Source organism: Platalea leucorodia (genome assembly GCF_965183815.1).
Source record: "Platalea leucorodia genome assembly, chromosome: 3".
Taxonomy (NCBI): Eukaryota; Metazoa; Chordata; class Aves; order Pelecaniformes; family Threskiornithidae; genus Platalea; species Platalea leucorodia.
Genome location: NC_138825.1, coordinates 17,595,215 through 17,623,106, shown reverse-complemented (window position 1 = coordinate 17,623,106; position 27,892 = coordinate 17,595,215). Strand labels below are relative to the sequence as shown.

At 37.1% G+C, this 27,892-nt stretch overlaps 1 protein-coding gene across 21 annotated transcripts in view; it reads right to left on the bottom strand.

The window, feature by feature from the left end:
- Nucleotides 1-27,892, bottom strand: part of NRXN1 (neurexin 1) — a gene marked incomplete at its 5' end in the record, with an annotated part of 720,955 nt that overhangs the window by 363,738 nt on the left and 329,325 nt on the right. For all 21 annotated transcript variants that reach the window (XM_082305200.1, XM_082305203.1, XM_082305199.1 and 18 more), the window contains 3 exons: nucleotides 10,959-11,149; nucleotides 11,678-12,059; nucleotides 16,876-16,998. In XM_082305200.1, coding sequence (XP_082161326.1) covers nucleotides 10,959-11,149; nucleotides 11,678-12,059; nucleotides 16,876-16,998 — 696 coding nt within the window. The remainder of the gene's footprint in view (nucleotides 1-10,958; nucleotides 11,150-11,677; nucleotides 12,060-16,875; nucleotides 16,999-27,892) is intronic.

Here is a 27,892-nt window from a genome sequence, read left to right as displayed (position 1 = left end):
ATTTACACCTATGTATCTCTTTCTGACTTGGAGCTGATTTGTGCTTGGAGGAACAAGTGAATTTAACACATAAACAAATTGCTAGCTAATAAATTAACCCAAGTTCTCAATGTATTCATTACTGGAATCACACTTATGAAAAAACACAGCACACCACAAAATAGTGAGTCACACGCAACTGTTGGTGAAACAAATACTGCCAAATCCTTCTGTAATAACTTATCTTTTTTTATCCCAAGTCTCTACATTTCTTCAAAATAAGAACTTTGCAAATGCTAAACCAAAGAAATGTAAAATCAAAATTGAAGATGCTGTTCTATTTATTTCTTTTCTGAATAAGTAGCAGAAGTATCTTATTATTTGGCACTACTGACATTGCTGACAGGTCACCCCATAGACTTTCCTCCTTTCCTGATTCATGTCCACACTCAAGAATTATGTGATACATGCAGGTGGCAAAAACTATTCACTTAATTTAATGAGTACCATTGTCTTCAAGCACCAGTAGAGAGGGAATTACTATCCACGTGTTTGTAATGGTAACAGCAACATGTAAATACTGCTCAGGGAACAAGTAGTTTGACCAGAATATAGTTAGGCTTCTTCACTCTCCAAAACCTGTATATTTTGTTGTACATATCCGATGTTAATTTCTTGAACACCAATCTTCACAAGAAATGAACACCATTCATTCAAATATGATTCTGTGTACGAATGAAAACAAAACAAAAAGGAGGAAATGAAACAGTAGGAGGAAGTGTGGCTTGGCTTTTTCATAACCCATAAAGACAACATCCCTGGAATGTTCTTATATGGCTGTAGAAAGGCACCTTCAAATCCATCACCCTCTCTCCAAAAGCAGACATTCTGTCCCTTCATGTCTTCTTGTGCTGCTGGTTTCAACTGTACTTTCAGCTATTCTCTTTGTTTCTCTTTCATTTTAGAAGTTTCTGTCTTGTTTCTAATGTCACATTGTACTAAATCACTACTACGGCTAGGAATAAGAGTGTTTCTGTCATGTACTAGAGTGGTATTACTCCCCAAGAAAGAGACAGATAGCCCTGGCATAACATGGTGGGTTCTGAAAGCACAACAGGCATCTCCGCAATTCCTTTATATGACACATGAAAACACAAAGGAACATCTGGCTGTGGTGAAGCTGAGGTGTCAGGCACATTTTTCTCCAAATATGCTATTTCAAAATGATCAAGCATATAACAGCTTCTTCCCTCAGGCAGGCAAAGAGGAATGAAGACTGCAACGACTGAGAAATACCATAGGGAAAGTCTAATCTTGAAAGAAAAAAGTTCTCACTTTCTTCAAGTCCTTCATAAAACAGATGACTTGCTGTTACAAGATCAACAGAAATCACTTTGTAGTATCTTAATAGTTGCATGATGAAGTACCAGGTGGAACTCAACATAAGACAACCTACACAGTCCCAACTCATGGTATTTTTGAGGCAATTGAAATGTGAAAATAAATTACTCTCACACAAGCTGAATATGCACTGACTTAAACACAATAAACATCATCCTGATCTTGAATCAAGGGATATTGTCTCAAATGAAAATGTCAGGTAAGCATCTAGATACCTTTGACATTCAATGAAATATAGGAGCCAACTTGTTCTTAATGACCTTCTCCCCTCTCCAACATACAAAAGCACCTACCTACCATTTGCTTTGCGCAATAGGCAGTGATGACTTTTCTTTCAGATGTAGGTTTTCAACACACACTTTAGAAAAGGAATTGGGCCTGAACAGCAGGTAAGTAGTGATTCTAGAGTATCCTCTCACATTCATTATTCATGACTAAATGTTTACTTTTTGTTTCACATCAAAAAATTATTTGATTCTTTAAAAATGTTGATGAAATATAATTGTTCTTTTTTGAATAAATCAAGAAGCCTGCTGTGATCATAACCACATAATAAATTGAAGGACAGTTGACAAAGACTTAAGTGATGCATCCACACAGCTTCTGCAGCACATACGCTCCAGCATATGGCTTTTCAAATCTCCCTTTACAGTAGAGAATATGCACTTGCTGCGCATTCACAGGCCTGTTTGGTGCTAGAGCCAAGCATGACTGAATTTCGTCTACCACTTACAAAGGCACTTGAGGGAAGACATGAACATGTAAACCTAGTGTTTTATGCCCACTTATTCACTTCAAAGAGTCCATTCTATACGTTCAGTATTGATTTGTGGTTGAAGTCTTTTGGTTTTGATGTGATTTTTTTTTTTTTTTGCGGGGGAAGAAAAGTAATCTTTTCAAATATTTTTCCTGTTGGAGGGATGAATTCCATTACTTTTAGACTCTCTCTCACCTAAAAAGGGAAAGGGTGGCTAGTTTACTTGTCCAGGCTCTGCTGAGTTATCTGTTCTTTCAAATACTTTGGGCAAGAGGCAGTTGTATGATGTGACAGGCGGTGCCTTCTGTCTTCCACATTCCCTGTACTGATAACCAAGCAAGGCAAAATGATTACAGGCAAAAAAAGGAATTTATGGATTAGCAAGTTGCTCTTTTGGGAAGGAATACAGAAACTGATCTTTTCAGCTCAATTCTACACTGCCTTCAGTATCTTCCCTGAATACCCCATTAAAGTTATTCAAAGAAAAGAAATCACTAGCACTGGAATGCCAGCATTGTGGGTTTTCTTTAGTCATCCTTATTGGCATATAGGACATATTGCAGTTACCTGTCAAGAGAATTTAACTTTGAAAATATTTCCTCCCTTGGCTGATATTGTTTTTTACAGTTTCATTGTAGCACTGCACCCTAATCCACACTGACAGAAAAAAAGGCAGTGAGGATTAAGAGGTACCAGAGAATTCACAGTTGATGGATGCACCAGGAAGAGTACCTTACAGATTTCTTTTGCCACAAATTTCTATGGTAGTTCACACTGGAGATACACCTGCTGCACTACCTTTCTCCAAGTCTCCCAATTCCATCACGCTACTCATAACCATGCTACTCTCATAACTGCATTGAAGACTTTCCGCACTTGGTACAAATGTGCTTCTGTCTAGAAACTTCTTCTCATGCTGTTGCTATGCTGCTCACTATTTTACATCTCAGCTCTGCTAGATGTGCTCTCCCCATCTGCATTCACCTCTTGGTGCTCAGTTTTCATTCCTTTTACACTTTTTGGCTCTGTTCAGAACTGCTCAATGCTTATGCAAATATGCTTATGTTTCACAAGCAAGTAAAGCAGTGTGGTAGAAAGTGGCGGGGAGGGGCGGCAACAGCAATGACACAATAATGTCCTTAGCAGCTAAGTTTTCAACAGACAAAAGTAGATACTCAAAAGGTAAGTGCTCAAATCTGAACATTCCCCTAGATTTCTCCAGGTTAAAATCTACCGTTTCCTCAACAATCCCATTTCTCAAACGACACGTATTCTCAAACAAGAAACAGTTACACAAAAACATTTAACATTTTCTTGACAATAACAGTTCTTAGATTCCCAGCCACATATTTCGGCTCAGTATTGGGCCCAATTCTGTTTAATATCTTTATCAATGATCCGAACGAGGGGATCGAGTGCACCCTCAGTAAGTTTGCAGATTACACCAAGTTGTCCGGGAGTGTTGAGCTGCTGGAGGGTAGGAAGGCTCTACAGAGGGATCTGGGCAGGCTGGATCAATGGGCTGAGGCCAACTGTATGAGTTTCAACAAGGCGAAGTGCTGGGTCCTGCACTTGGGTCACAACAACCCCATGCAACGCTACAGGCTTGGGGAAGAGTGGCTGGAGAGCTGCCTGGAGGAAAAGGACCTGGGGGTGCTGGTTGACACCCAGCTGAATATGAGCTGGCAGTGTGCCCAGGTGGCCAAGAAGTCCAATAGCATCCTGGCTTGTATCAGAAATAGTGTGGCCAGCAGGACTGGGGAAGTGATCGTCCCCCTGTACTTGGCACTGGTGAGGCTGCACCTCGAGTACTGTGTTCAAGTTTTGGGCCCCTCACTACAAGAAGGACATCGAGGTGCTGGAGTGTGTCCAGAGAAGGGCAACGAAGCTGGTGAAGCATCTAGAGAACAGGTCATATACGGAACGGCTGAGGGAACTGGGGTTGTTTAGTCTGGAGAAGAGGAGGCTGAGGGGAGACCTTATTGGTCTCTACAACTACCTGAAAGGAGGTTGTAGCAAGGTGGGCGTCAGTCTCTTCTGCCAAGTAGCAAGCAATAGGACAAGAGGAAATGGCCTCAAGTTGCACCAGGGGAGGTTTAGGTTGGATATTAGGAAAAATTTCTTTACCAAAAAGGTTATCAAGCATTGGACCAGGCTGCCCAGGGAAGTGGTTGAGTCCTGATCCATGGAGGTATTTAAAAGATGTGTAGATGTGGTGCTTAGGGACATGGTTTAGTGATGGACTTGGCAGTGCTAGGGTTAACAGTTGGACTCGATGACCTTAAAGGTCTTTTCCAACTTAAATGATTCTATGATTTTTCTTTGCTTCTTTTTACCCCCCTGAAGACTAGATGGAAAGCACTGGCATTGAAAAAGATTAAACAGATTTAAAAGCAAAGCAGTCTGCTTGTCCAATGAACTGTGAGGAAAGTTGGTGATGCATGTTAAATGGTAAATAATAAAATCTAATTGCCATATAAATGCGTGTAGTAATCCATCTCCCACAGAACTGATGCTATGCCAATTACTCTGTATGAGGGGGATGGTTGTGGTGCAGAGGTGAGGCATTCAAGCACATCAAACATCCTTCATTTCTTCCCTGTTCTGACCACTTTTATACATTGTATACACCTGAAAAATAGACAAAAATCTAATCAAGCAGGAATTTTCATGGTATAGTATACTCAGATTTCCCTTCCTACTGATATTCTTCCGAAATCATTTACTCATTCCCTGCTTCAATAGCCAACACGTGCTCTTAGCAAAGCTTGTTTTCCAAACAGTGAGGAATTCTCCACATAAAGCTACCAAAAAGCTGAGAGGATAAACATTCTCATTTTGTGAATGTAGGTTTACAGAGGGAAACTTTTAATCTAATATTACCAACTTCTTGATCAAGACAATCACCTCCAGACTCTGAGGATGTAACACGAAGGGACTCTTTCGCAAAAAAAGACTGTTCAGACATAATACCAAGATCCATGAGGACGGTGCTCTCATACCCATGGCAGCGCATTTTGAAAACAATTGTATGACATGCTTCTTGGCCTGGGGGGTGCTAGGATTCAGTGGGATGTATTTACGATAAATATCCAAAATTTTTCTGAGTTTTAAGAGCGTACATGTTTCCTATATTATCTTTAGCATAACTTTTACTTAGTATTCCAGAAGGGCTTGAAAGAAACTCCACAATCAGCACCGGAAATAACCTGCATGCCAAACAGCTGTTGAAATGTAGGCAAATCTATACATTTGTATGTGTGTAAGAGACTGAAAAGAACAGAGGAGAAGAAGCAGAAAGCAAAAAGTTTCTCTCGCCACAGAGTGATCTGAAAGACTACTGCAATGTTGTTGACTTCACAGAGCTCAGCACAAACACTAGAGTATTTTGTTTGATTTTTATTTAATCTAGAAGTACTGGAGTAGATTTTTAATTTTTTCCCCATCTCATAATTTTGGAAAACTGGATACAATTTCTGAAGGCTTAGCATTGCCAAAATTATTTTCACAGCCTGGTAGACAGCATAGCTGTTTAGAAGCAGTATGTGACAAGTTGTAAAGAAAGGAGGATAAAGCAATAAAGGAATTTGCATTAGACCAGGTTGTCCAATCTCCTATTGTTAATCTGCCCATATATCTTTGCTACACAGCAAGTCTCAAAGAAGAGCTCTCAGTTTTAAGATCCTTATTTTTCCATCTGTACAGAGGCTGCTTTCCCAATACTATCAGGAAGACAACATCTGCCATTGTCTACTCCAACAGGTCACATTAGTAAGATCTATTTACTGTTGATAGTATTTGGAACTATGCATTTGGAACAGAACATTATTTCTACATGAAGAGTTCACAGCCCACTGGCAAGGTCATTACAATCAGTTCATGCATGTTTATCTGAGAAATTTAAGCATTAATACTTGTTCATTTGTACAAATTTGCATTTTTATATAAAATAATACTTTTCTGTGCTTCTTAAAGCTTTTTTTCTTAGTAATAGAAATATGAAGGATCACTGTCATTGATAGAAACCTTGTAATATAGAGAAGAACTTATAATACAGCAACAATAATAATGGACTCGGGATAAAACAACAGGGACAAATACTATATGAAATTGAAATAATTTCAATTTCCATTGCCTGAACAAGAAATCTTCTTTATGATCAAGACTAATTTATCTCAGTTTGCATAGCATGAATAATCTACTTTGACAGGCAAATGAAACACCAACAGATTAAGTGACTATTACGAATCATCAATGAATATGCCAGGCCAGTAGATCTACTGATTATTTAGTTAATTGCATTAAAAGTTTACAAGTATGAATTAATTGCCAAGTGAGTCTTTATGTACATGGAAAGAGTATATTTAAAGTGCATTTGCAAAACCACTGAGGTGATACCAGAAATTAATATGATTACTTTTCTTTCAGATGCTTCAGACTAGGCTGTTTTCACATTATTGGAGAAAACGGCAAATGAAAAGGCAAACGTATATAGCAACAGCACCCATATCTCACAAAGGAATAGAGGAAGCCAGAGGGCAGTGAAGAGCTACAGAAATAAAACAAACAAGAAATCCAGACAGGATTTTTAAATCCAAGGAAGTTGATTCTGTTGCATGGTCTAATACGAACAACATTTTTTGAGGATGCAGTGATATAATGGAACAGAAGTAACCCATGACTTAGAATGGACTCTAAAATTGACATTTGGGAAGGCCATGTGGAAGAGAATAACAGAGTGAGACAAGTTGAAAGTATGGATGTCAGTTCAAAAAAGCAGGCCTTAAAGATGTATGAAATGTTGCACAGGCGGGGCGGGGGGGGAAATCAAGCCATAAATTTTGAGTTGGGTAGGATTTTTTTTTTTTTTTTTTTTTTTTTTTTTTTTTTGTGATGGTGATTTCCTTTTAAAAAGAAAATATAGTTAGCCCAATATCAAAATTAGGATGACTGCAGTTCATCCTAGAGGACACATCACAGCTAGAAAGTTTGCAATAGGATGGGATACTGAAGTGCTGAAACTACCAACTCCTAGAAAAGTTTGTAACTATTTATTGTTAAATTTAAAATAACAGCAGCATTCCTTAGCTTTTCATTTTGTAAAAGTGCAATATTTCAACTTCTCATCTCAATTTATAAACAATTAAAATGCTAAAATATTTTAATTTTCTGACAGTCATTGTGAGTGGATTTTTGTAGGTTTTTGTATGTTTGCTGTTTAAAGAAAGTGGATGGAAACTTTGCAGATTAAAATAGTGCCTATATGTGCAGGAGAGAAGCAAAAGGAAGAGTAAACCCTAGCAGCTAAGTGGATATAAAGTCATGCTTGAGGATGTTCCTCCTCCTTGAAAGCAGATCATGTGTCTTCAAATATTTATTAAAAAAAAAAAAAAAAAATTCTGACAGAACTCCAATTTCCCACACCACAGGAAGAAAACGTCGAGAGAGAGGGAAGAGGTATTACAGATGTTCTAATACCTACAGTCTGAACAAAGGAGACATCTTTTCTTTGGCAACAGCTAGGAACAAGAGCGTAAGTCAAATTCCACTTTCACTTGCATTTTTGGGCCCCTTTGAGGCTACGTGGACCCCCTCAAGACCGTAAGAACACAGCATCAAGTACAGCAAGCAAGAATTCCCCTCCACCCAACTATTTCGGTCTGTGAAGGCCTTGAATTGTAGCCGCACTAACTGTCTGAGTTATACTGAAAGCAGGACAGGAAATCTGCTAATGAAATACATGAAAGCAAATTTGCTGTGTAACTGAATGTTGGCAGGCTTGAGCTGTATTGCCTTTGCTGTTAAGACTTATTTATCTTCATGGGTTATCTGCTAGAACTGCCCCTGAGTACACTTTGCTAATTTTCTCCGCTAGGCAAAATAACACAGTTCTTGGAATCCAAAGACAGAACTATTTTCACTCATTTATGTGCCTCCAATTTATAATTTGCCCATCTAATTACAGCAATAATTAAACTGGAGAATTTAATACAAGTGTTTCCACAGGTACCCACTCCAACCCACTGAAATTGTACCAGAGGTTATGTAGGGAATCCATGTCTGTAATAATGGACTTTCTATGTTATATAGCCAAATCCTACACCCAAAAGGAAACGTATAGTGGAAATTCTCTCCCATACTTTTATGGCAACTATCTGCTTTCCCAGACAACTGGCATCCTGTGCAGGCTCTACAAGACAATCTGTGTCATATCTTCATACTGAATTCGCTGTGTATTTGCAAAAAATGGCATTTATTGATTTATCTTTCCAGCATTAGCTTGGATTTCAGCATCTGAAATCTAGAAACTCTACAACTACTCAGAAAGGCTGCATGTTCTATATTATCTGTACACATATTTCACCTGATGCTGATTCTGGTTACACAGAATTATTGATATCACTAGCAGGAAGAATAATTTTGAATTTGCTTTGTTGCTAGGGCTAAAATAATATAGGAGAATGAATTAACCATAGCTGCTTGTATCGGTAAAGCGTATGGAGTGTTTATAGCATAACAGAGATGTGTCACCATAAGAAACACTGACATAAAATAGAAAGGAACAAGCTACAGGAAAGCATTTCAACTGAATACAAAGGAAGAAAAAATAATAATGGAAGGCAATTTTTTTTCTCCTTTTTAGCCTGCTGGATAAAATGTATTGGCTTGAACTCCCCCAAAAATCCAACAAAAATTCTCATGATTATGCTGTGCCATATTTAAAAGGAAGCTGACTGAGCAAAATATAATAGAATACGTTAAAAAATAAAATTAAACATATTACTATGATAAGACAGAGGTTAAGGACCTGTGTATGCTAGACAGTTTGAGAAAGGTGCTTACTATATATTACTGTACTGAATATGTCAGGCTTGTTATTCTTTTACTAGCCACATTTCCTGGGTGGTGAATTACAGAAAATCAGCATCTAATACAATTCACCTTCCTCACTTCAAATCTCAGTATGTTTTTTTCATGCTCTTCAGTTTTTTTCCACTGGAATTCAAGGTTAGAAAATGCACCAGCTATGGAAACAGTTTTACTTCAAAAGGGTAAAGCAAAAGTAGAATTTTCAAAGTGAAGAAAACAAAGGAATGTTGCATTTTATAGGTTATCCTCGCTGATGAGCTTTCTCTGTGAATGCACTAAGCAGTGCATTTAGTGAAATAACAGTGCCCTCTAGTGCTTTTATTAGGCACATTGTTCAAACTTTTTTTCTTAAATAAAGCAATATACTAAACGCCTCATTCAGTTTGAAGATGATGTAGAATGACTGTGTTAACTTAGTTAACAGGATTATTTTTCCTACTCATGTGTAATTAATACACTAGAAAAAAAAAATTAAATATACATACATACATATGCATATGCATAAGTAGTACTTACTATTGCATAAAAAAAAAAAGAATAAGGTGGATGCTTTCTCTACAGCATCAAAAATAAAGTTGAAATATTATATTGCCTCAATAAACATCGACCATATTTACAAGAATGCAAAAATGAGAAAGAACGTCGCACAAATTTCAAATATAATTTTGAGAATGGAGTGTGAGCCATCCAAAAAGCTTTAATTTATAAACCAAGCATTTCTGATAAAGAGGCTCTTATTGAAGATTATGACATATCAAGATACAGTTTTCACAGTCTTTCTTACAATCTTAATAGCACTTTCAAGTGAAGCAAACATGTAAAATATCACCAAATCCAGAATAATTACTAAGGTCAGCTCATTATCTGTGACTCAGAGGTAGTTAAAAGAAAATCCAGCAAGGAATAAGCTCTTGATGGAATATTAACATCTACTTTGAACATCCTGGCTTTTGAAATGTTAGATTTTCTTTAACTGTTATGAAATTTTGGTTTTCCTAACAAGAACTCTTACAAAGAATATTAAAATACACGATACTTTTTCACATGACCAGAACATATTTTCTTAGGTCTGTTTAGGTAGGCAGTATTTTAAAAGTATACTTATATATCCTTTCAAAAAGATATTTTCCCCTGATGCAAATTAGCTTTTCAGAAGCTCATCCTCATAACTAATACTATTACTTATTTTAAAATATACATATATATCAGTTTGGCTTATAAAAATGGATCTTAAAAATCTAGCTGGACCTATAAAATGTAGGTTTAGACCTATAAAACAAAGTTTATCCCATCCTGCAACAAGACATTACATATTTAGGTGAGTTTATGGTTCAATACATCTGGCAACTTGTATTTATAACTGATGCATTAGAGGACTGCCATATAAGATTGCTTTACTTACAAGACTTTTTATGATACTAAAATACTTCATTGTATATATTTTCCCAACAAAAGGCAGGTTTTATGTGGAATACTTAAAAGTGGGGACAGGTCAAAATGTTCCTCAATTCTCTAACATGGAGATCATCAGCTCTGCAAAGCTTTTGTAGTCATACTGTAAAGCTTGGGCTGTGGTTTCTGCATGCCACTTACATAACTTATGTTCATGTAAAAATCAAGACTTTTTCATAGACATTTTAGAGCTCCTTTAGTCCCCCAATTATATTTTGGTATATATGGACCACTCTGTGTTCTTACTATTTGCTACTTTTTTTCCTGTGGCATTCTCACACATTTAAAGTAGTACCTAACTGTGCAGAACTACTAATAGACTGGCATTGTCAGGCTAACATAAAGAAGATGTCATTTCTTGTGATCATATTAATTATTATCCAATAAACCACTTCAGATGGTATTACAAAATTATACAAAATTACATACATGATTTATTCAGGTCATCATTCTGTAATGACCCTCACACTGTAGGTTATACAGGAATTACTGTACTTACTTTTGAGGTCTAAATTTCTGGCTCCTGCTGTGCTCTGTGTTGTGATTTTAGTGTCAATCTTTACAGTGTGGAGATTGCTGATATCCCTTGATATCATCACATTATGCCACTGGTTGTCATTCAGAGGTTTATTAGAACTTCCTTTAATGAGATTTGCACCATTTCCCAAGTCAAACACATAGTGTAAATACCTTGGAAAAGAGAAAAAATTGGAAAAGTTTCCTTTTTCTTTACATAGCAAGGGGGCACTAATTAACATGTCTAATATTTCCTATTTCCTTATACTCCTCAGTAGTGCTGGTAAAAACAGAAGACAACAATGAATACCAAATGGGGAAGCAACCTTAATTCATGGTAATCACCATTCGTTTAGATGAGCTGAGATGCAGTCCCAAGTTCCTGGAAAGTAACGAGCACTCCATGTACCAAAACATGCATACATACGTAGAGAGAGAACAAGAGGAAGGCTATAAACTAGTAGTTCTTTGCAGTAAACACTATAGAATTTATACCTATTATTTACTTTCATATTTTTCAGGCATCTAGCTTCATCTGAAAGAAAAAGTCACAATAAAGCATATGAAATTTAACATGAAGAAACATTCATCAATCATACGTCCAATCGGACAAATGATTTGTATCCTAATTTTCCCTTGTATTTCTCCTGTATATATATTTTGAATAGACTTTTTTTTGTCATTATGCTAATCCATACATACCCTTTTACTAATTCAACCACAATGAAATCATTTCCATCGCCGCTGTTATAAAGTATCAATCCATCCAGAGAGGTTGTTTTGAACTGGAAAAAAAGGTGCATAGATGTATATGCTTGTAGCGTGGCCAGTGCAACATAACTTGCTTTTGTTTTAAAGGTTACAGGGTCTGCTATGATGTTCCTGAATCCAAATCTTGCATTTAGCTCACAATAATCGATGTCTCCATTTTTACATAAGTCAATGTACGCCATGCCATTAAATGTAAGACTTTGTAGATGCCCAATGAAATTAGAAGGCACAGATGATAGATAGCGCCGTTCTGTTATTATTCCTGTTTCTATGTTGTGGAATTCCAGTCGCGTGTGATCACCAGCCATTTGACCTTTAAATAGTAGCAAGAAAACACATGTTAGCATCTGAAATGTACAAAAAGTACACCATGCGATTAAGCATCTGCATCAATTTCACACTTTTCAGAATGTGCAAGGCCAATTATTGGCTCCAAAGAGGATTCTTCTAAATTCATCCAAACTTCTGGTAAACATCTGGGAGCCTTTCCACTGAGTTCAATATGTTTGTGTAAGGCCAACAGCAAGATTTCTAAACTGAAGCACAATACCACAAGCATATCAAACTGCCAACAAAATCCATCACTTTTGTTACACTTAACCAGACATGTAGTTTTACTATAAGCAAGTGCAATTAATTAACACAACATGAAGAACACAAAGGCAAATCTCAGAGCTAAAACTACAATGTTAGAGTTTCATGGAAGAGAGGCATAACAGTTTGGGGGATATTATTCCATATGTTTTGCTTCAAAGTGCACGATTAGGCAAGTGGAAGGAAGGATTCCTGTTTAAGCTGTCTTGGGTACATTAACGCTGGCCCTGCTGCAAAACCCTGTGCTGCAAGGGTGGACAGAGCCTTCCTTAAAAGCAACTAGCTTTATACCACGGGGATAAACTGTGGGAGAAGGGGCAGAGCCTAAGAGATGGACGAAGCAGAAAGCCTGCAGCAAGGGTGTATGGCAGTGTCTTGTAACCCTGAAAACAGCAAGGGACTTGCTTACATCAGAAAGGTGGTCAAAACTAAGCCTCACAGCTACCTTTGAGTCTTTCTTTGTCATGCAAGGACTCCTGCTCAGCAGAAAGCTGAAATTTGCTGACTGTATAGCTAATCTGAAGGAAAGGATCAACACTGCCAAGGTACACTGCATACACGTCAGGTAAGTTTTTAAACTAGTTATTAAATACCTTACCCAGCACATCAAAATTGTGTCCACTGAAGAGTTCCCTTTTCTAACGGAGCTTAGGGGTTTTTTTCCGTGCTTATTTTAAAGAAGTAGGGCAGTACTATCACAAGGCTGATTCATGGTCACGTTGTGTGGGTATGATGACAAAACCAGATTTTATTACTAATCAATTTTACCACTTAATCTACCTTCCCACAGTTGCAGTGCAAAGATGTTGACAGATAGAGTTCTCTCTGTCCTTCCCTGAAGATACTATTCTAAGAGGAGAGTGTGAGCTCTGGCCCAGGCTGGATGTGTTTAGTGGTGGTGCAGAAAGCCCTGAGGCAGGCTTAGACAGCTGTACCTTCATAGGTTTTATAAGCAAGTGTCTGTGTATGCGTTTGTGAACAGGGAAAGGATAAGGGCAAGATGAATGTAGATACCTGGGCTTTGCCCAGGGAGCTGGATTCACAAGCAGGTTAAGTCACAGCACTGAGATACAAATACAGGTATTAGTGAAGTTACAGTGAAAATAGGTCTGTAAGCTTTAATACAATTTTAAAAAAAAAACTGCTCTAATAATTTATGATAAGTATTTACAAGCAGCTTGCTTAGCTTCAGGATGCATTCTGACCTAACTCTACCGATGTCATTGAGCACCATTAGCATCTGGGATCTGCAGTCATACAGGCTGAGCACTGCAAGAGGCACCTTAATCCCCAAGGAGAGCCTTCTTAATCTTCTTGTTTCTAAACATCAGTTCTGAAGATACCACTTCTCCTGATGTATTAGCAAAGGTGGGTTCTTCCTTGCAGTAATGAGTCAGGGAGTTGGCTTGAAAAATGCCAAACCTGTAACTTTCTGCAAGGCCAAGAGTTGTATATTGGATCGCAGCCAGAGAGCTGAAGATCATGTTTTAGAGGAGGAACGTTATGTATTCCAGTCCTATATCACTTCAGATGGCATTGCATAAATGTCATGGCAAAAATCCACTAAGCTTTGGCCTGTAGCACAGCATCCTCACTACATTCACTACCTTAAATGTATTTCTTTCTTGAAAATAGTAATAAAAAAGTTCCAGAATCTGGGCTCACATCCCAAAACTCCTTCTAACATTTCAGTTGTATAAACATGTTAACAGGGCTTGAGACTTCATATAATGCTCCACAGTATTTGCAACTACAGCAATGAAGAAAAAGAGAGAGACTGCACTTTGTGCTTTAGAAGGCTGGGTTTGGTTTTTTGTTTAGGTTTGTTGTTGTTGTTGTTGTTTGTTTTTAACTTGTCAGGTTGGTGCACAAAATGCATTACCTGTTACAACACTACGGGGCATACAAAAGGCCAAGTGAATTTCTGTTCATAAGCATAAGCTAGGTATCCTTCCCATTATCCAACTGTAGTGAACTCCTTCAGTCCACTTTTCTTTTCTATACATTTCCAGAAAACTAAGTGCATCAGGGCTGCAAGTATTTAAACTCTTCTATGATGAGTAAAGTTTTCAAAACCACCTGCATCACTTCCAATGAAAGCCAGGTATGATTCTGAAAGATATTATTTACCCATGCACAAATTATGCATTCATCAAAGATAACTAAGTTCAGTACATGGATGAACAGGCGATATTTTATAACCTGTAAAAAATTCAAAGTGAGGCTGAATTATTTAATGGCTTCCCCTCCAGCTTAAGCTTTCTGGATCTGATGTTTTTTTTTTTTTTTCCACATGTGACACAGGAAACTGAATCAAAAAAGGAAAACACAGTGCATGGCAGGGGGAAGCTGGAATTTTTGGGACAAAGTCCATTTTTTTCTCATGTTCCAATTAGATTATAATAATCTTTCACATGAATAACTACCAGGTTATATTTTAACCACATTTCTGATTGCTGGGACATCTGAAGAAAAATTCTAAGCAGGTTAGAGCATGAGCACTCCAACCTGATATGGCAACTCTTTCACTACCCTTTTAGGAAATTCAAAGCTACCACATATTAAATTGCATTGTGTACATTTGACTCTCTACCAGATGGGAGTGAAAACATAAGCTCATGAAGGCTTTGGCAACACACTGTGTTGGGAGGGGGGAAAAAAAAAAGGTCATAGTCACTAGAAAATGTAATATTCCTGGGACTAATAGCAGGTTCCCCATGTTATCAGACTTTCAAGTTCCCTCTAGCTCCTTCTCTCATGCCAGTTCCCTCCTCACTGATGGAGGAGGCCACAGATGGGGCACACAGCTTCCTGCAGGGAATTTAGGAAGACTTTGGTTGACAAGGAGGAAACTGAAAAGACTCACTGGCTTTAACAGCCAGAATAGAATAGAATAGTTCAGTTGGAAGGAACCTACAATGATCATCTAGTCCAACTGCCTGACCACTTCACAGCTGGCCAAAAGTTAAAGCATGTTATTAAGGACATTGTCCGAATGCCTCTTAAACACTGAGAGGCTTGGGGCATTGACCACCTTCCTGGGAAGCTTGTTCCAGTGTCTCAGCTATTTGCCGAGACCATGATATTTGGTACTAACTACAGTTACCCACAATGAAGAGTGATTATAAGAATTTACAGTCCTCCGTTCTTTACTTATTACTTCACCTGACTAGACTATATATGACCGAAACCTCCTGTTTTCATGTTAATCCTTCATATATATTTTGAACTTTTCTGAAGCTATGCTGAGCAACTGGGACTGAGCCCAAAGGTGAAAACAGTACTTCTTCGTGGTTTTGTAACCTGTAGTATTTGTAAATAAAATATCTGCTATAAGGAGCCCAGGAAATCCGCATTTGGTTTTAGATGCCATATTTTATTCAGACCTAAACAGCTTCCTCTAATTAGAAAAGGTCCCCAAAGTAGCCTTATTATTCGAGTTGCCAGTTGAAGCAGCAAGATGATGATATTTTTCAGTATAGTTCCTCCAGTACTATATATTAATTTTCATAAAGGAAATAACTGGTTTAGACCCTCTGCTTTCTTGGGAGAATGACCCAAAGCATCATCACATACACAGACTAAATTTTTGCTTCAGCTCTGGAAGATCTATTGGTAATTTCTGATTCTAGAAAATATGTTTTTGCAGATATATGAATACATTGCAATTTTTTTTCTACCATTGACATGGTCTTCAGTGTTCTGCTGAGGTGAAAGACGACTACTAAAGAAGGTGCTTTCCTTTTAAAAACACATTAAAATTGTTACCATTTTAACAAAGCTTAAAACCAATGATAAAAGCTATTTAATACTACATGGAAACAAAGGAAAATACTAAATAGCTAACACAAAATTAGGCACATGGTATTGTACAAGGAATCGGGGCCAGAAGCCAGGTCTGTTGCTATTAATGACATATATGTAAGCCTTATCTTTAAGAGAAAAAAAATCAAAGTCTTCTCTATTATCATTTCTGATAATATATAGATAGGAATATATTTCTAACATCTGCTGGCATTCATGCCATGTTTTTTTTCTCCCATCCCAACTGCTATTTTAGTATTTGAGAAAAACCTGTTGCCTAATGTTTAATTATTGAAGACAGCTGATGCAAGATTTAGAACACAACAGAATAACCTTCAAACATTTATGAAATTCTTTCTTACAGCAATGGCTTAGAGTTTAACCTTAGTATAAGTTCAGTGTGTTGTCAAAAGCATTTTACTTGCCTTCTCATTAGTGATGTATCAAACGACTTCTCTCCAATTACTGTATAAAAACATTCATTTAAGTCAGCATGGAGGTTTTCATTAATTTCAATAGCAATGTTGGAGTAGCAATGTTACAGTAACATTAATATGAAGTGTAATAACTCACTTGTAGTAGCAGTATTTCAAGATACATAACACGGATTTTTGATCTTACCCAAGAAAAGAAAAAATCATCTGTTGCTTTCAGATAAAGGCATTTTACTTCTGTCATTTTTTTGTTTTGTGTTTCCCCCCCAGTAACACGGAGTCACAATGCCACACTACCTGTCATGGCCTGCTGGTCATCCACCATTAACTTTAAACTTTTTCCTCGCCGAACAACACGCACTGTGTGCCACTCATTGTCATTGAGGTTATAGCCAGCAAAAAGGGTTTCTGGACCTTTGCCTGTAGGATATGCCAAACAGTCATTATGCAATCTTTAAATCAGTTTACATGTGAACCTCACAGAGAAAGAGAGAGAGAGACAGAGACACTGGCTGGGCAAATGTTAAAAGTCATATCAAGCAAAAAAAATCACAAAGTATAAGCAAACCTCAAAATATAGAGCTACTATGTTAAAACACTTCTACTGTATATTTAACTATATAAATGTATTGTATATGCACATTAAATATGAACCAGGTTGTCATAAATAGGCACAGTCAACATGGATTTAGTTATGCATTTTCCAGTCATGGAAGAAATGGAATTACTGCAGCCAGAAGAACTTCAGCATGTGTTTACAAAACTGGATTTTTGTTCCTTCATTAAAAATAGTTTGGGGGAAAGGTACAAGGGGTAAATGTGTGTGCATGTGTGTTATATTTTTCTTAATCTATGTCAGCTTCTCAACCTATGTTTGTTTATTAGGACTTCTCAGAAGATCATCTATTACCTTATCATCCAGATGACTTGTTAATATTCAGATCCAGTACCTTCTGATGTTAGTGGACCTCCAAACCATACTTTCATTTTTCATTTAACGGATACCTTTTTTTGTAATCTGCTGTTTTTGTAAGCAGTACAACAAACACTTCTGAAGCAAATATAATTCTACGTATAGCACAATGTACTTGCAAGAACTGAAGTATTCACAAATCTAGGAAACAGGATACCTTTAATACCTAGGAAAAAATCTCTCAGAAGAAAATTATTATGGAAATTTTCACTTGCACTGTTGACCAAGAAGAGAAAGAAAGAGAAAAGTCCTGACTATGAGCTCTCATTGATATGGGTAGGTGATTGACCAAGCACTGAACCTATCAATCAGAGCTTCTGTGCTCAAACCTGAGTTACTGGACCTATGTGGTGACTGTCCAAAAAGTAAAGCTAATCTGCAATTAACAAATCACATTCTTGCAAGATAAAGACCTCCTTGGCCTGTTTTTTAGTTCCTGTGGCATAATAAAGGCTGATGATAACTAAGAGAGACATATAATAACATTTGACATGAAAACATTAGGGTTACAGAGTCAGACCATTACCTCCACTATGTCTTTTCAGGTGACTACATCGCATATTGCAGACTTCTTTTAAAAAGGGATACGCCACTGGCTCTGAAACTCTCCCACATTTCTTTTTGGATTCTTTTTCACCCAGTGCAGGCTAACTGTGCTCGAAGAGGTCTATTAATACAAGGGTACTATATGACACCGTCTAAAATCAAAGCCTCTCTGACTTCAGGACTACACAGAGGAAAAAAGCCATTAATAGCTTGATGTGGCTGTTCAACATATTGGACAGTTTTCATCTCAGACTTTTTCTATCAGCATTTTCTATCAGCATTTTTTTAATTGCTGCTGGTTGATTGCCCTGCTTTTACATGCAATCTTTGTTATTTTGAGCAGGTCAGGGGATCTCCAGGAATAAGAATACTAGCTACAACAAAGGCAGTGAGATTCTGATAACATCAAGCTGCTTTCTCTATGCCTCTGTATAGACACTAGGCTAAGAAAGGTGTGCAAACCCAGCAGAAAGAGATGTATACATACTCACTGATGTCAACTACCTGAATTGTTCTGTTCCTTACATGTTTACTTTCTTTGACAAGAGAAAGACCAGTTTTATATACAGCTTAAGTCAATAATGTTCTCTTTGGATACAGTGATATAGATGCAGTGAATAATGCTCTTTAAGCAATTTCTAGTATTCTGTATTTTATTGGGGGCTTCAATGGAAGCAATTTCTAGCTAGATTTGGGAGACAAGGGATAGGTTTGCAAAAACCGCTTAAATGACATGAGGAAAAATTTGAGTGAGAGTCAATAGGCCTGCCTAGAAACACATCACTTACTATTATTTTAAACACATTAGCCCTTCTTCATCTATTAGTCCAACTCCTTTTTTCTTTTTTTAAAATTTTTTAAGTAGTTGAACTACTTAGTCTCCCTTGTCTCACAACAGATCTCTAAAAGACCTAAAAGCATATGCAATTTTAATTTGCTCTTGCATTAACAACCCTCTGTAGTGTCCCATTCACGTAAGCGTGCCTCAGTGTATATAAATATCAAATCCAACTTGATCGCTCACATTTATACAGGCAAATATGTGTATTATCTTTTAATGGTTAGGGACTTGTAAACTCTGCCTGTTGTAAAATTAAATGTATGTTTTCTGTGTATCAGTCTATTTCCTTTGCAAGAGTATGCCAAGTAAAAAAATCAGGTCAGAACTACCTGTGAGCTGCCTTTCTTCGCAGTGCATGCAATCTGAAACTGGATTAAGGGGAACTATGGTGAAAGGGCTGTGAAAGGGATGAACTTGGGTATAACATGCTATGGGAAAAAACGCATTGAAAGTAGTCCTGGCCTTGCAGAAACTAGCTACCTTGCACAGAAAAAAGGCTTTTCTTTTTGAAGCCAATCTCTAACAGAGAAGAGGCGTTTTTGCTTCATCATAGAGAGTACAAGGAACTACAAAATAGCAAGACCCAGTGTCCAGGTATTGTGTATGTACCTGTCGCATCATGTTGCATCTCTGCAAAGTAGCATAGTTTTCCATGGCAGCTGGAGACGTGGACGGGGAAGGACAGATGCCCACCATTCCTGTAGAGAATGTAGCACTTGTGCTGCTTCCTGGCCAAGAACATGCTTTTGCATATAGAAGTATTAAATGTGCTTGTGAACAGTGTATTTAGGACAAAATTTTCTAAATGCTTAAACACAAAAATATGTAGTCCTTGATACCACACAAGAGTACACGGACTGCAGAAGGAAACTCTTAACATATCTTGTTAAATGGCATTGGCCAACCTCAACCATAGTTTATATTAGTATTTTCCTTACTGACTTTCAAATATATTGACCTGAGATTAATTTAAATGTCATATTATTGAGATCATAACAGTTCAGACTCTTCTTCTGTCCTGGTTTATCGTGAATCTACTATAAATCTAAATCTATTAAATCATTGACTCACCAGTCTTATTCTGACTTTACACTGATCTGATTCCACTTCATTTAAATCACACCAGCAGACAGTGCTGTTGTATTTAAATAAGAATTGGCATATTGCCACTTTTGGGGAGGTGGTCTTTTTTTTTTTACTCTATTTTCTTTAAAAACAACATTAAATATCTCCCATGAGAAGAAAAGCAAGAGCCCTTATATAAAAAAAAAGGGGAGGCGAGGATTTTCTTCCGTTTTCTGTGATACTTCCTGTAGAAGTCATTTTTTAGCTCAAATAAGAACCCAAAGACCTGTTGAAGCCTTAGACTGCAAGCTGTGAACTTTCACCTAGATACGCTGACCATATGCTGAACTCTTACCTAGCTACGTGAAGGAAGGCCCTGAAACTGGTGCAAACCAGGAAGATAAGGTAGCCGAAACCATCAGCAGAAGCTGCAGCTAATCAAGATAAGAAAAGGAATGACCTGCCTGGAGACTGGGAAAGGATCCAATAAGGAATAAGACGACCCCAGACCCAAATATTACTATTGGACCAAATCGTTGCATGAGGGGAGGGGAACTTAGACTGTAAGGGTATAATTGCCCAGGGATTTCTTTGTTCACGATTCCTCTCCAGAGGCACCCAGCTCGAGCTGCTCTTCACCGCTGTACGACTCAATAAATTCACCTGGCACATGTCGTGTCGGAGACTGCTTCGGGGAAACCTAGGGTCGAGCCTGAAGGGAGAGGAAGTGCCCAAGGGTGAGTGTGTGTGTGTGAGCAAGGAGTCGAAAAGGGGCGCCCCTCAGCTCAATGGAGCTGCCTGCTGCAAAGGGACTCTGGTGATGTGCGTGCAACCCCCTGAATGGTGTGTGAATGCTCAGGAGGCTGCTGCTCCCTTAACATATTACCCTTCCAGCTGTATATCCCTCCACTCCTATTTCCCATGCTGTCCTTCCCCTGGAACTCATTTTTCTCTTTCTAGACAGGACACAGTTAATTTGCTTCATGTACCCAGCACTCAACTCACTTTCTGAGATACTGATTCTCTCAGACACTAATACCTTAATCATAAACCTTTTCTTTCAGAGACAGGCTGTAACCTGCAAAAATACACTAAGTATCTCCTCTTGCTTAAGTATGAAATTATCAACATCTATATATTCAGCTCTTTTCCTATTTTAAAGTCTTAAGTAACTACTAGATTTTATGCATCCCTAGTGTGAATGGATAGTACCAAATAAAAAAGTATAGGCACCTTTATGGCTCCCACAATTTGCTCATAGTCCATCATGCCAGTAAAATCTGCACATCCATTTAAAAGCAGATAATTGCTTGTACAATTTTCTTTTTACATGGGAAAATACAGACTGTGCAGCCAGCCGATAGAGGTACAAATCTTGATGATGCAATTCATTATGAGCTAGAACATATAAATGTAAAGCCCCAGACATTTAAGTTATACCTTTACTTATGCACCCAAAGATGAGCTTTCATTGTTTTTAGCATCTCAGCTAGAACTTAACTGCCTCTGGTCCTTTTTAAAGTTAAAGGAAAAAAGTATGAACCTCCGAAAGAAAATCCAAATTTCAGCATGTTGAATATTCTAAATGTTCTCTGGAGATTCCTGTTCTCAGTTTACTATCTTGTGAGGAGCCTGTTCAGCCTAATTCAAGCCCTGAAAATTTGCTCAATTCAAATGAGCCTGATAATTGAAGGTAACACGCATACTTACTTTTTCTCTTATAGATACCTATCCTGTTGTACTTAAATTGGGAGAACTTTTAACCAACTGTTTGAACAGAACATCATAAAACCAAACTGGTCACTTTGAAACAAGATACTAGCTTTTGGCATTGTACCAAAACACATTCAAAACTAGTTGTCTGAACCAAACACAGGAATTATTACTGGCTGTTACAATACCATCCACCACCACCAAGGCACATACCAAAACGCCACCCAGACTTGCTTGGAGCATTCAATTCTGTGATCAAAAGTAGATATCAAAAATGAAGTATCAAAAGAAAAAGTAAATAGAAACTAGCAAGAGAGACTGGATGGTTCAGTGAATTCTATACTAACCTATAGAACCCAAGTTAGTTACAGGCAAACCACTACTATCTATTTATTGGTCAGTATAAGAAATGTCAGTGATTTCTGCCTAGTTTGCTAACGGATAACTATGCATACTACAGCAATCAATATCAGGTGGCATTTCCCATTTGAAATTTGAGAGAATAAGTGGACAAGAGGACAAAATCCTGAGGTCAAAGAAGATTACTTTGAGGTCAGGGATGCCAGGATTTCAGATGGAGTCTTACAGCTAAGATGATATATACATAGCAAGCTGAACTGTAAAGTGACAACAGCTGAGTGGCTCTGAGAGACACCTAAGGGTGTTATTGCAAATACCTGATGCAGAACCAGACAACTCTGTGCCATCTCATTTATCTTGCTTTCCAGGGTAAATCTAGCATGCTTGTAATCTAGGCTTCTGTTCCAGCAAGCATCCAGTCTCACAGACACTGTGCTAACCTTGTGAGGCATCTATATTATACACCAGACTGCAGCACAAAATGTTCAGAAAATATTCCTCCAGAATTAGATGCAGAAACACAAGACAAATAGGGGAAGGCATCTTAATCTTCATTATCCTTTCTATGGCCGTTGGCTGCAGAAACAATTCTGGTCTTCCGAATCACTCATTTGCAAACTTGAATTTAAAAAGTCAATTATTACAGTGAATCAACTGTATTTTAAATGACTGCATCTGCATCATCATGAAATTCCCTGACTATGCATATTTCTTTACTAATAGAAAAACTTTACCTTTTAAAGATCAACGATGTGTATCAGTTTATCATTTAAAGATAATTGATAAATTAACTTGAGAAAGTCTTATTGCAGGTCAAAGAAATTGTCAACTGTATTTTCTTCCTAATGGATTAATAGAGAAACTTCCACAAGAACACCATGTTCACTGAATCGTAACAAGCAAAACATATCAATCTCCACTTTTTAAATTACTTTTTAAAACAAAACCTGACATTTCAGAAATTAAAATGAAGGAGATTAGAGTTGCTAATATCACTCATTAGCCTTCATTTCGGCTGTAGAATAGATTTGCTCATATTATTTTAAGTAACAGCAATATAATATTAAATATGTTTCTGTACATGCATTTAGAAATGCAGAAAGCTAAACAAGATACTTTTGAAAACTCTACTGGCTTCCTCTACATGACCAAACTACAAACAGACTGCGCTTAATATTGATCTAGTTCACTAGTAAGGAAACCCAGCGTACATAGTAAATGCACTGTGGAAGAAAAATCCATAGAAGAGCATAAAATACAACAAATCCAGGAATCAAGCACCATATCCAGGTCTGGGGACACAAAGTTTTCTGTAAGTCATTTGCCTGATTCTTGTCTCTCCTGTGAACTCTCTTTCCCTGCCCATGGTCTGAGCTGCTCAGTATTTCCCCTCTCCCAGCTTTGTCTACCTTTTGCCTTAAGCAAGCTATTTAAGTTGGGGTGTGACAGCGCACATACTCATCCACTAATTTCTTTAAAGCTGTGAGATATTAACTGTTGGTCACACATAAGTATCTAAATAGAGCTAGGGGATCAAGGTGGGAGGGCAGAACATAGATCTATTTGACTAAATTAAATCTAAGGGTTCTTGCTGTCTGCTGAGAAAGGCACTGATGATAAACCACTGTCTTGTGAAAGCCTATTCTCTACAAACAGAATGAGGACCACTACTGAATTTCACTGAGATGGAGAAAGAAAGAAAGAAACATCAGAAAGTAGTAAGCTTTTGTGTTGTAAGTCTTGGCCTCTAGACTTCCCTGCCACATAAAAGTATACATAGAACACATACATGTGCTCTCAAAAGTGGAAGTGTGCTTTGCTGGTTAATAATTGGGTCTATATTTAGTTGAACCCTATTTCTGAAGAAAATGGTTTTGAAATTGCAATTACAACTATACGTGAACTCAGAGTACATGAGAGGATAAAACTGATTTTGCTACTGCATTATGAAATGTCTAACCCAGCTCAGAGACATTTCGCAACACATTACTTAAAACATTTATTGTTGGGAATCAGCTGCATTTTAATTTAGTTTTGTAAGCCATGTATCTAAGCAAGTGAAACACAAACAGCCCTAAGGACATGTAATTTTCCTTCTTCTTGGAAATAATGAAAGAAAAGTATCTTTTAAAAGCTAAAACCAGAAGTCAGCTAGATCCCTGCACTTTTTAATAAGAGTGCAGTTTCTCTTTTGTACTGTACTCTAAGAATCATGACTATCAGAAAATGTGCTACAGGTACTAAAGGTTTTATGAATCCACCCCAAGGCCCTGAACTAAAGCACAGCAAAGTCAATGAGCTTGAAAAATATGGTTGTTGCTTTTTCAGCTCACTGCTGAACATTTTCAGGCAAATTTTCAGAAATTATGTTGAACTTGACAATTCTTTTTGCTGTAGGTAAGGTAAGCGTGAACTTTCAATACATGGCAATTCTACGCTAATTTAAAGCAAGCTTCAGTGCAAGATTATTTACTTTGTATTTACTGCAGGTAGAAAAAGGTGCACTTGCAAAGATCATGCAGCATTACAAACACACTGTAAGGTCATATCCTACCTTGAATCATGCTAAATTTTTTAAAGTGTGCCCAAATCCTAGGTTTCTGAATTGGGATTCAGCAGATTCACTTCCACAAACTACTTGTGTGACTCTTAGTAAATCTTAATTTTTTTTTTTACCTTAGTTTGACATGGCTGCTATAATGAAAAATCCCCCAAATTTTAAGCTGAATACATTTAAGCATTTTGTTTTCATTAAGTAAGGTGCACTTAACACAAACACTTTCAAGTCAATATCTTCAACTTCATTCTACCTAAGCTACTGCAGTACATTAAGAAAGCAGCTATTTCACAAGCCTGCTATCTCATTTTCTGAGCCAGATGCCCAGTTCCCAGAACACTCCTGTAGCCGAGCCTGAGAAAAGATCACAGAACGATGACAGTAAGGGAAACCAGCTGGAAAAGTCTGGCTACCAAGGAGACGAGGGACTTGAAGAACCTGGACTGAATCACTGCAACAACTCACCTAGACACACACTGATGCTGAATAATACAGGGGAAAAAAAAGCAACCGATTTGGCTTGATAAGTGAAATAGTTTGTTAGTTTGTTTGTTTAAAGGATAGTCCCCTATAAGCTACTGTACTGCACAAGGAAGAATAAAATGGGAAATTTTAATTCATTTATACTACTGAAATTTTCCCATGCAGAATGCTTGTATTACAGGCAGCTTTCTTATACTGAAAATTTGTTTCAATGAAAAATTCGTTTTAACTCCTATTTAACAAAAACTTTGTAAAACTGGTAGCAAAAAGAATGGCTAATTCATCTGGAGTTATTAGTGATTGCTTTTTTTCCTCCTATAACAGGAATAGGATTGAAAATTGTTAAGAACTGACTTAGCAACTCCTGTGTAAAATAGTGCCAAGACTAACATGAAACTCCAATTTTAAGCAATACTGGAACTCAATTTTTTAAAAGTAAATATTCATTGTTCTGATATGACTTTAATGGCAATAATGTCCAATATTCATTAATATTCATTAATTCTGTGTGAATTCAGAGTTCTGTCAATAGTACTGATTTGTGAGATGTAAGCTTAAACTAAGGGAAAAAGTCATCCTAAGATGAGTTCATTTTCTGCTTTCCCAAGAAGAGTTAGATTTTTACCTCAGCAGACTCATTATTCTTGTCTTTCCTACCCAAACTGAAAGGCCCAAACCCTACAAAACACAAAGGCAGAAACACATACATTCCCTGTCCTGGATTTCTAGAAACAACGAGAATATTCCTCTAAGCTTTCAAAGAAATAGAAAGTGATACATCTGGCAATCTCCTTTTCCTTAGACATCGTCTCTACAAGTTACTATTCAAATACAGTGCCTCAGCTTCCAGAGGAACTTTGCTGTCTCCTCTGAACCCAAGAGACCTGGAGGAATTCTGACTTGGAAGAACAATTTCACCATGAGACATCTATCTAAATAACTTTGATAATCTGCACTTTAATCACTGATCTGCAAATCGCTGTCAATCAGCGAATAAATACAAAGAATACTGAGATACACAGCTGCTACAGGGTAGAGGTGGGTAGTCACCTGTAGCAGATCTCTAAGTGTACCCTGATCGTGCAGACACCCTTTATGAGTCTAAAGGCCCTGTGCTACTGTTTTTTACTAAGTCTGCCCTCTTTCTTTCCACTTGAACCCAGTGAAGGAAAAATAACCTAACCTACAGTGATTTTTGCAGAAAAAGTTGGTACACACTTGATTTTTTTTTTTTCCCCTGAGAGAATTGGAACATTTGTTGAACATTCATTAGATTATAACTGACAACTGGAAAGAAGCAGAAACAGCTTTGATCACACGTTAGCCTTTCTGATTTTGATATTGACTGTGCCCATTTATATCAAACCACAGGTGTCAAAACTCTGAAGTACATTTAAAAATGTAAGTAAGCACAACTTAAGTATGCTTCTCCGCAATTTACCTTTTTATAAAAAACATTACCTTTATGCTTAGGCAAAAATTAACATAACAAAAAAACCACTTAAATATTTCATTTTACACTTATATCTTACACATTGTGCTTAAGAATAAGCAGATTGGTAACTAGTTAGCACAGAAAGGAAAAGAATTTGGACTGTGACTTTATTTTAAGAATAAGCTCCTCTTAATTTACAGGTGTCTTCATCCCAAAGCACAGCTGTTATAAAGTATGTAACAACTAAATCTCACACACATATCCTTTTTTTTTAAAAAATTAAAATGCTGAACTATAACATTTTGCCTAGTTAAGAGTAAAGAGAATAATGTTTAAAGACTTGTGATTGTTGATTATTATTATTATTTAAATGTTTTGAAATATTTTTATACCCATCATAGATCGAAAAGCACAATTTCTTGACACTGCTTATTCTTGGATGCTTCTATGTAGACAGGATTCAAGTAAGGAGCACTAAAATAAACATTTCAGGTTATTTTAAAAAATTACAAATAGATGAATACAAAGGGTGATCCCTGTTCTATAAACAGCCTCTGCTGACTTTGATGGGTATGGGATTGGTCTCTGATTTTTTCCAACTCACACAATAGATGACATATGAGGCCTACACTTATTTTCCTGCATATTCCTTAACTATTTCACAAAATACTTGCAAAACCACACTTTTTCCAATTTGTGTATTTCTTCATCACTATGTCATGTCATTCTTGCTCGAAGTGTATCCTTGTAAAGTTTCATCACTACAGTGTAATATTTCATGATTACTTTCAGACTTCTTCAACTTCTGAAGAGCCACGAGTTCAGCTGCACCAGATTTCATCCAGAATTTAAGATTCCTGATGTTCTCAATGATATGGGCCATGGGACAGAACACTTGGTGTATTAACAGTAGCAGGGTCACAAAGTGAATACGTATCTTAAGATTTCAATGCTCTAATACTATTTTAAAAGGGTAAACAATACACATTAACAGCTGTTTGAATCTTTCTTATAAAGAAAATTTCTTTAAAGGAAAAAGACCCAGAATTTTCCAGACTGAAGCTTTAGACAACATTGGAAATATTCTTTAAACATTTCTTTCAATTTTGAGTTAGGTCTGATATTCCTTATCTGCAAGAAATGAATCTGAATACTAATTATCAGAGAATCTATAAAAATTTCCCTATAAAAATAGCATTTTTTGCAGACATACTTCTTCAGGATTCCTGAGCCAAAAATACAGTTTATAAAATTACTGCATACTTATTCCAATAAAGATTTTGTTGGGAACAAAAGTATTCAACTCTTAGATACCATGTGTATTTGAGACAGTTAGCATAA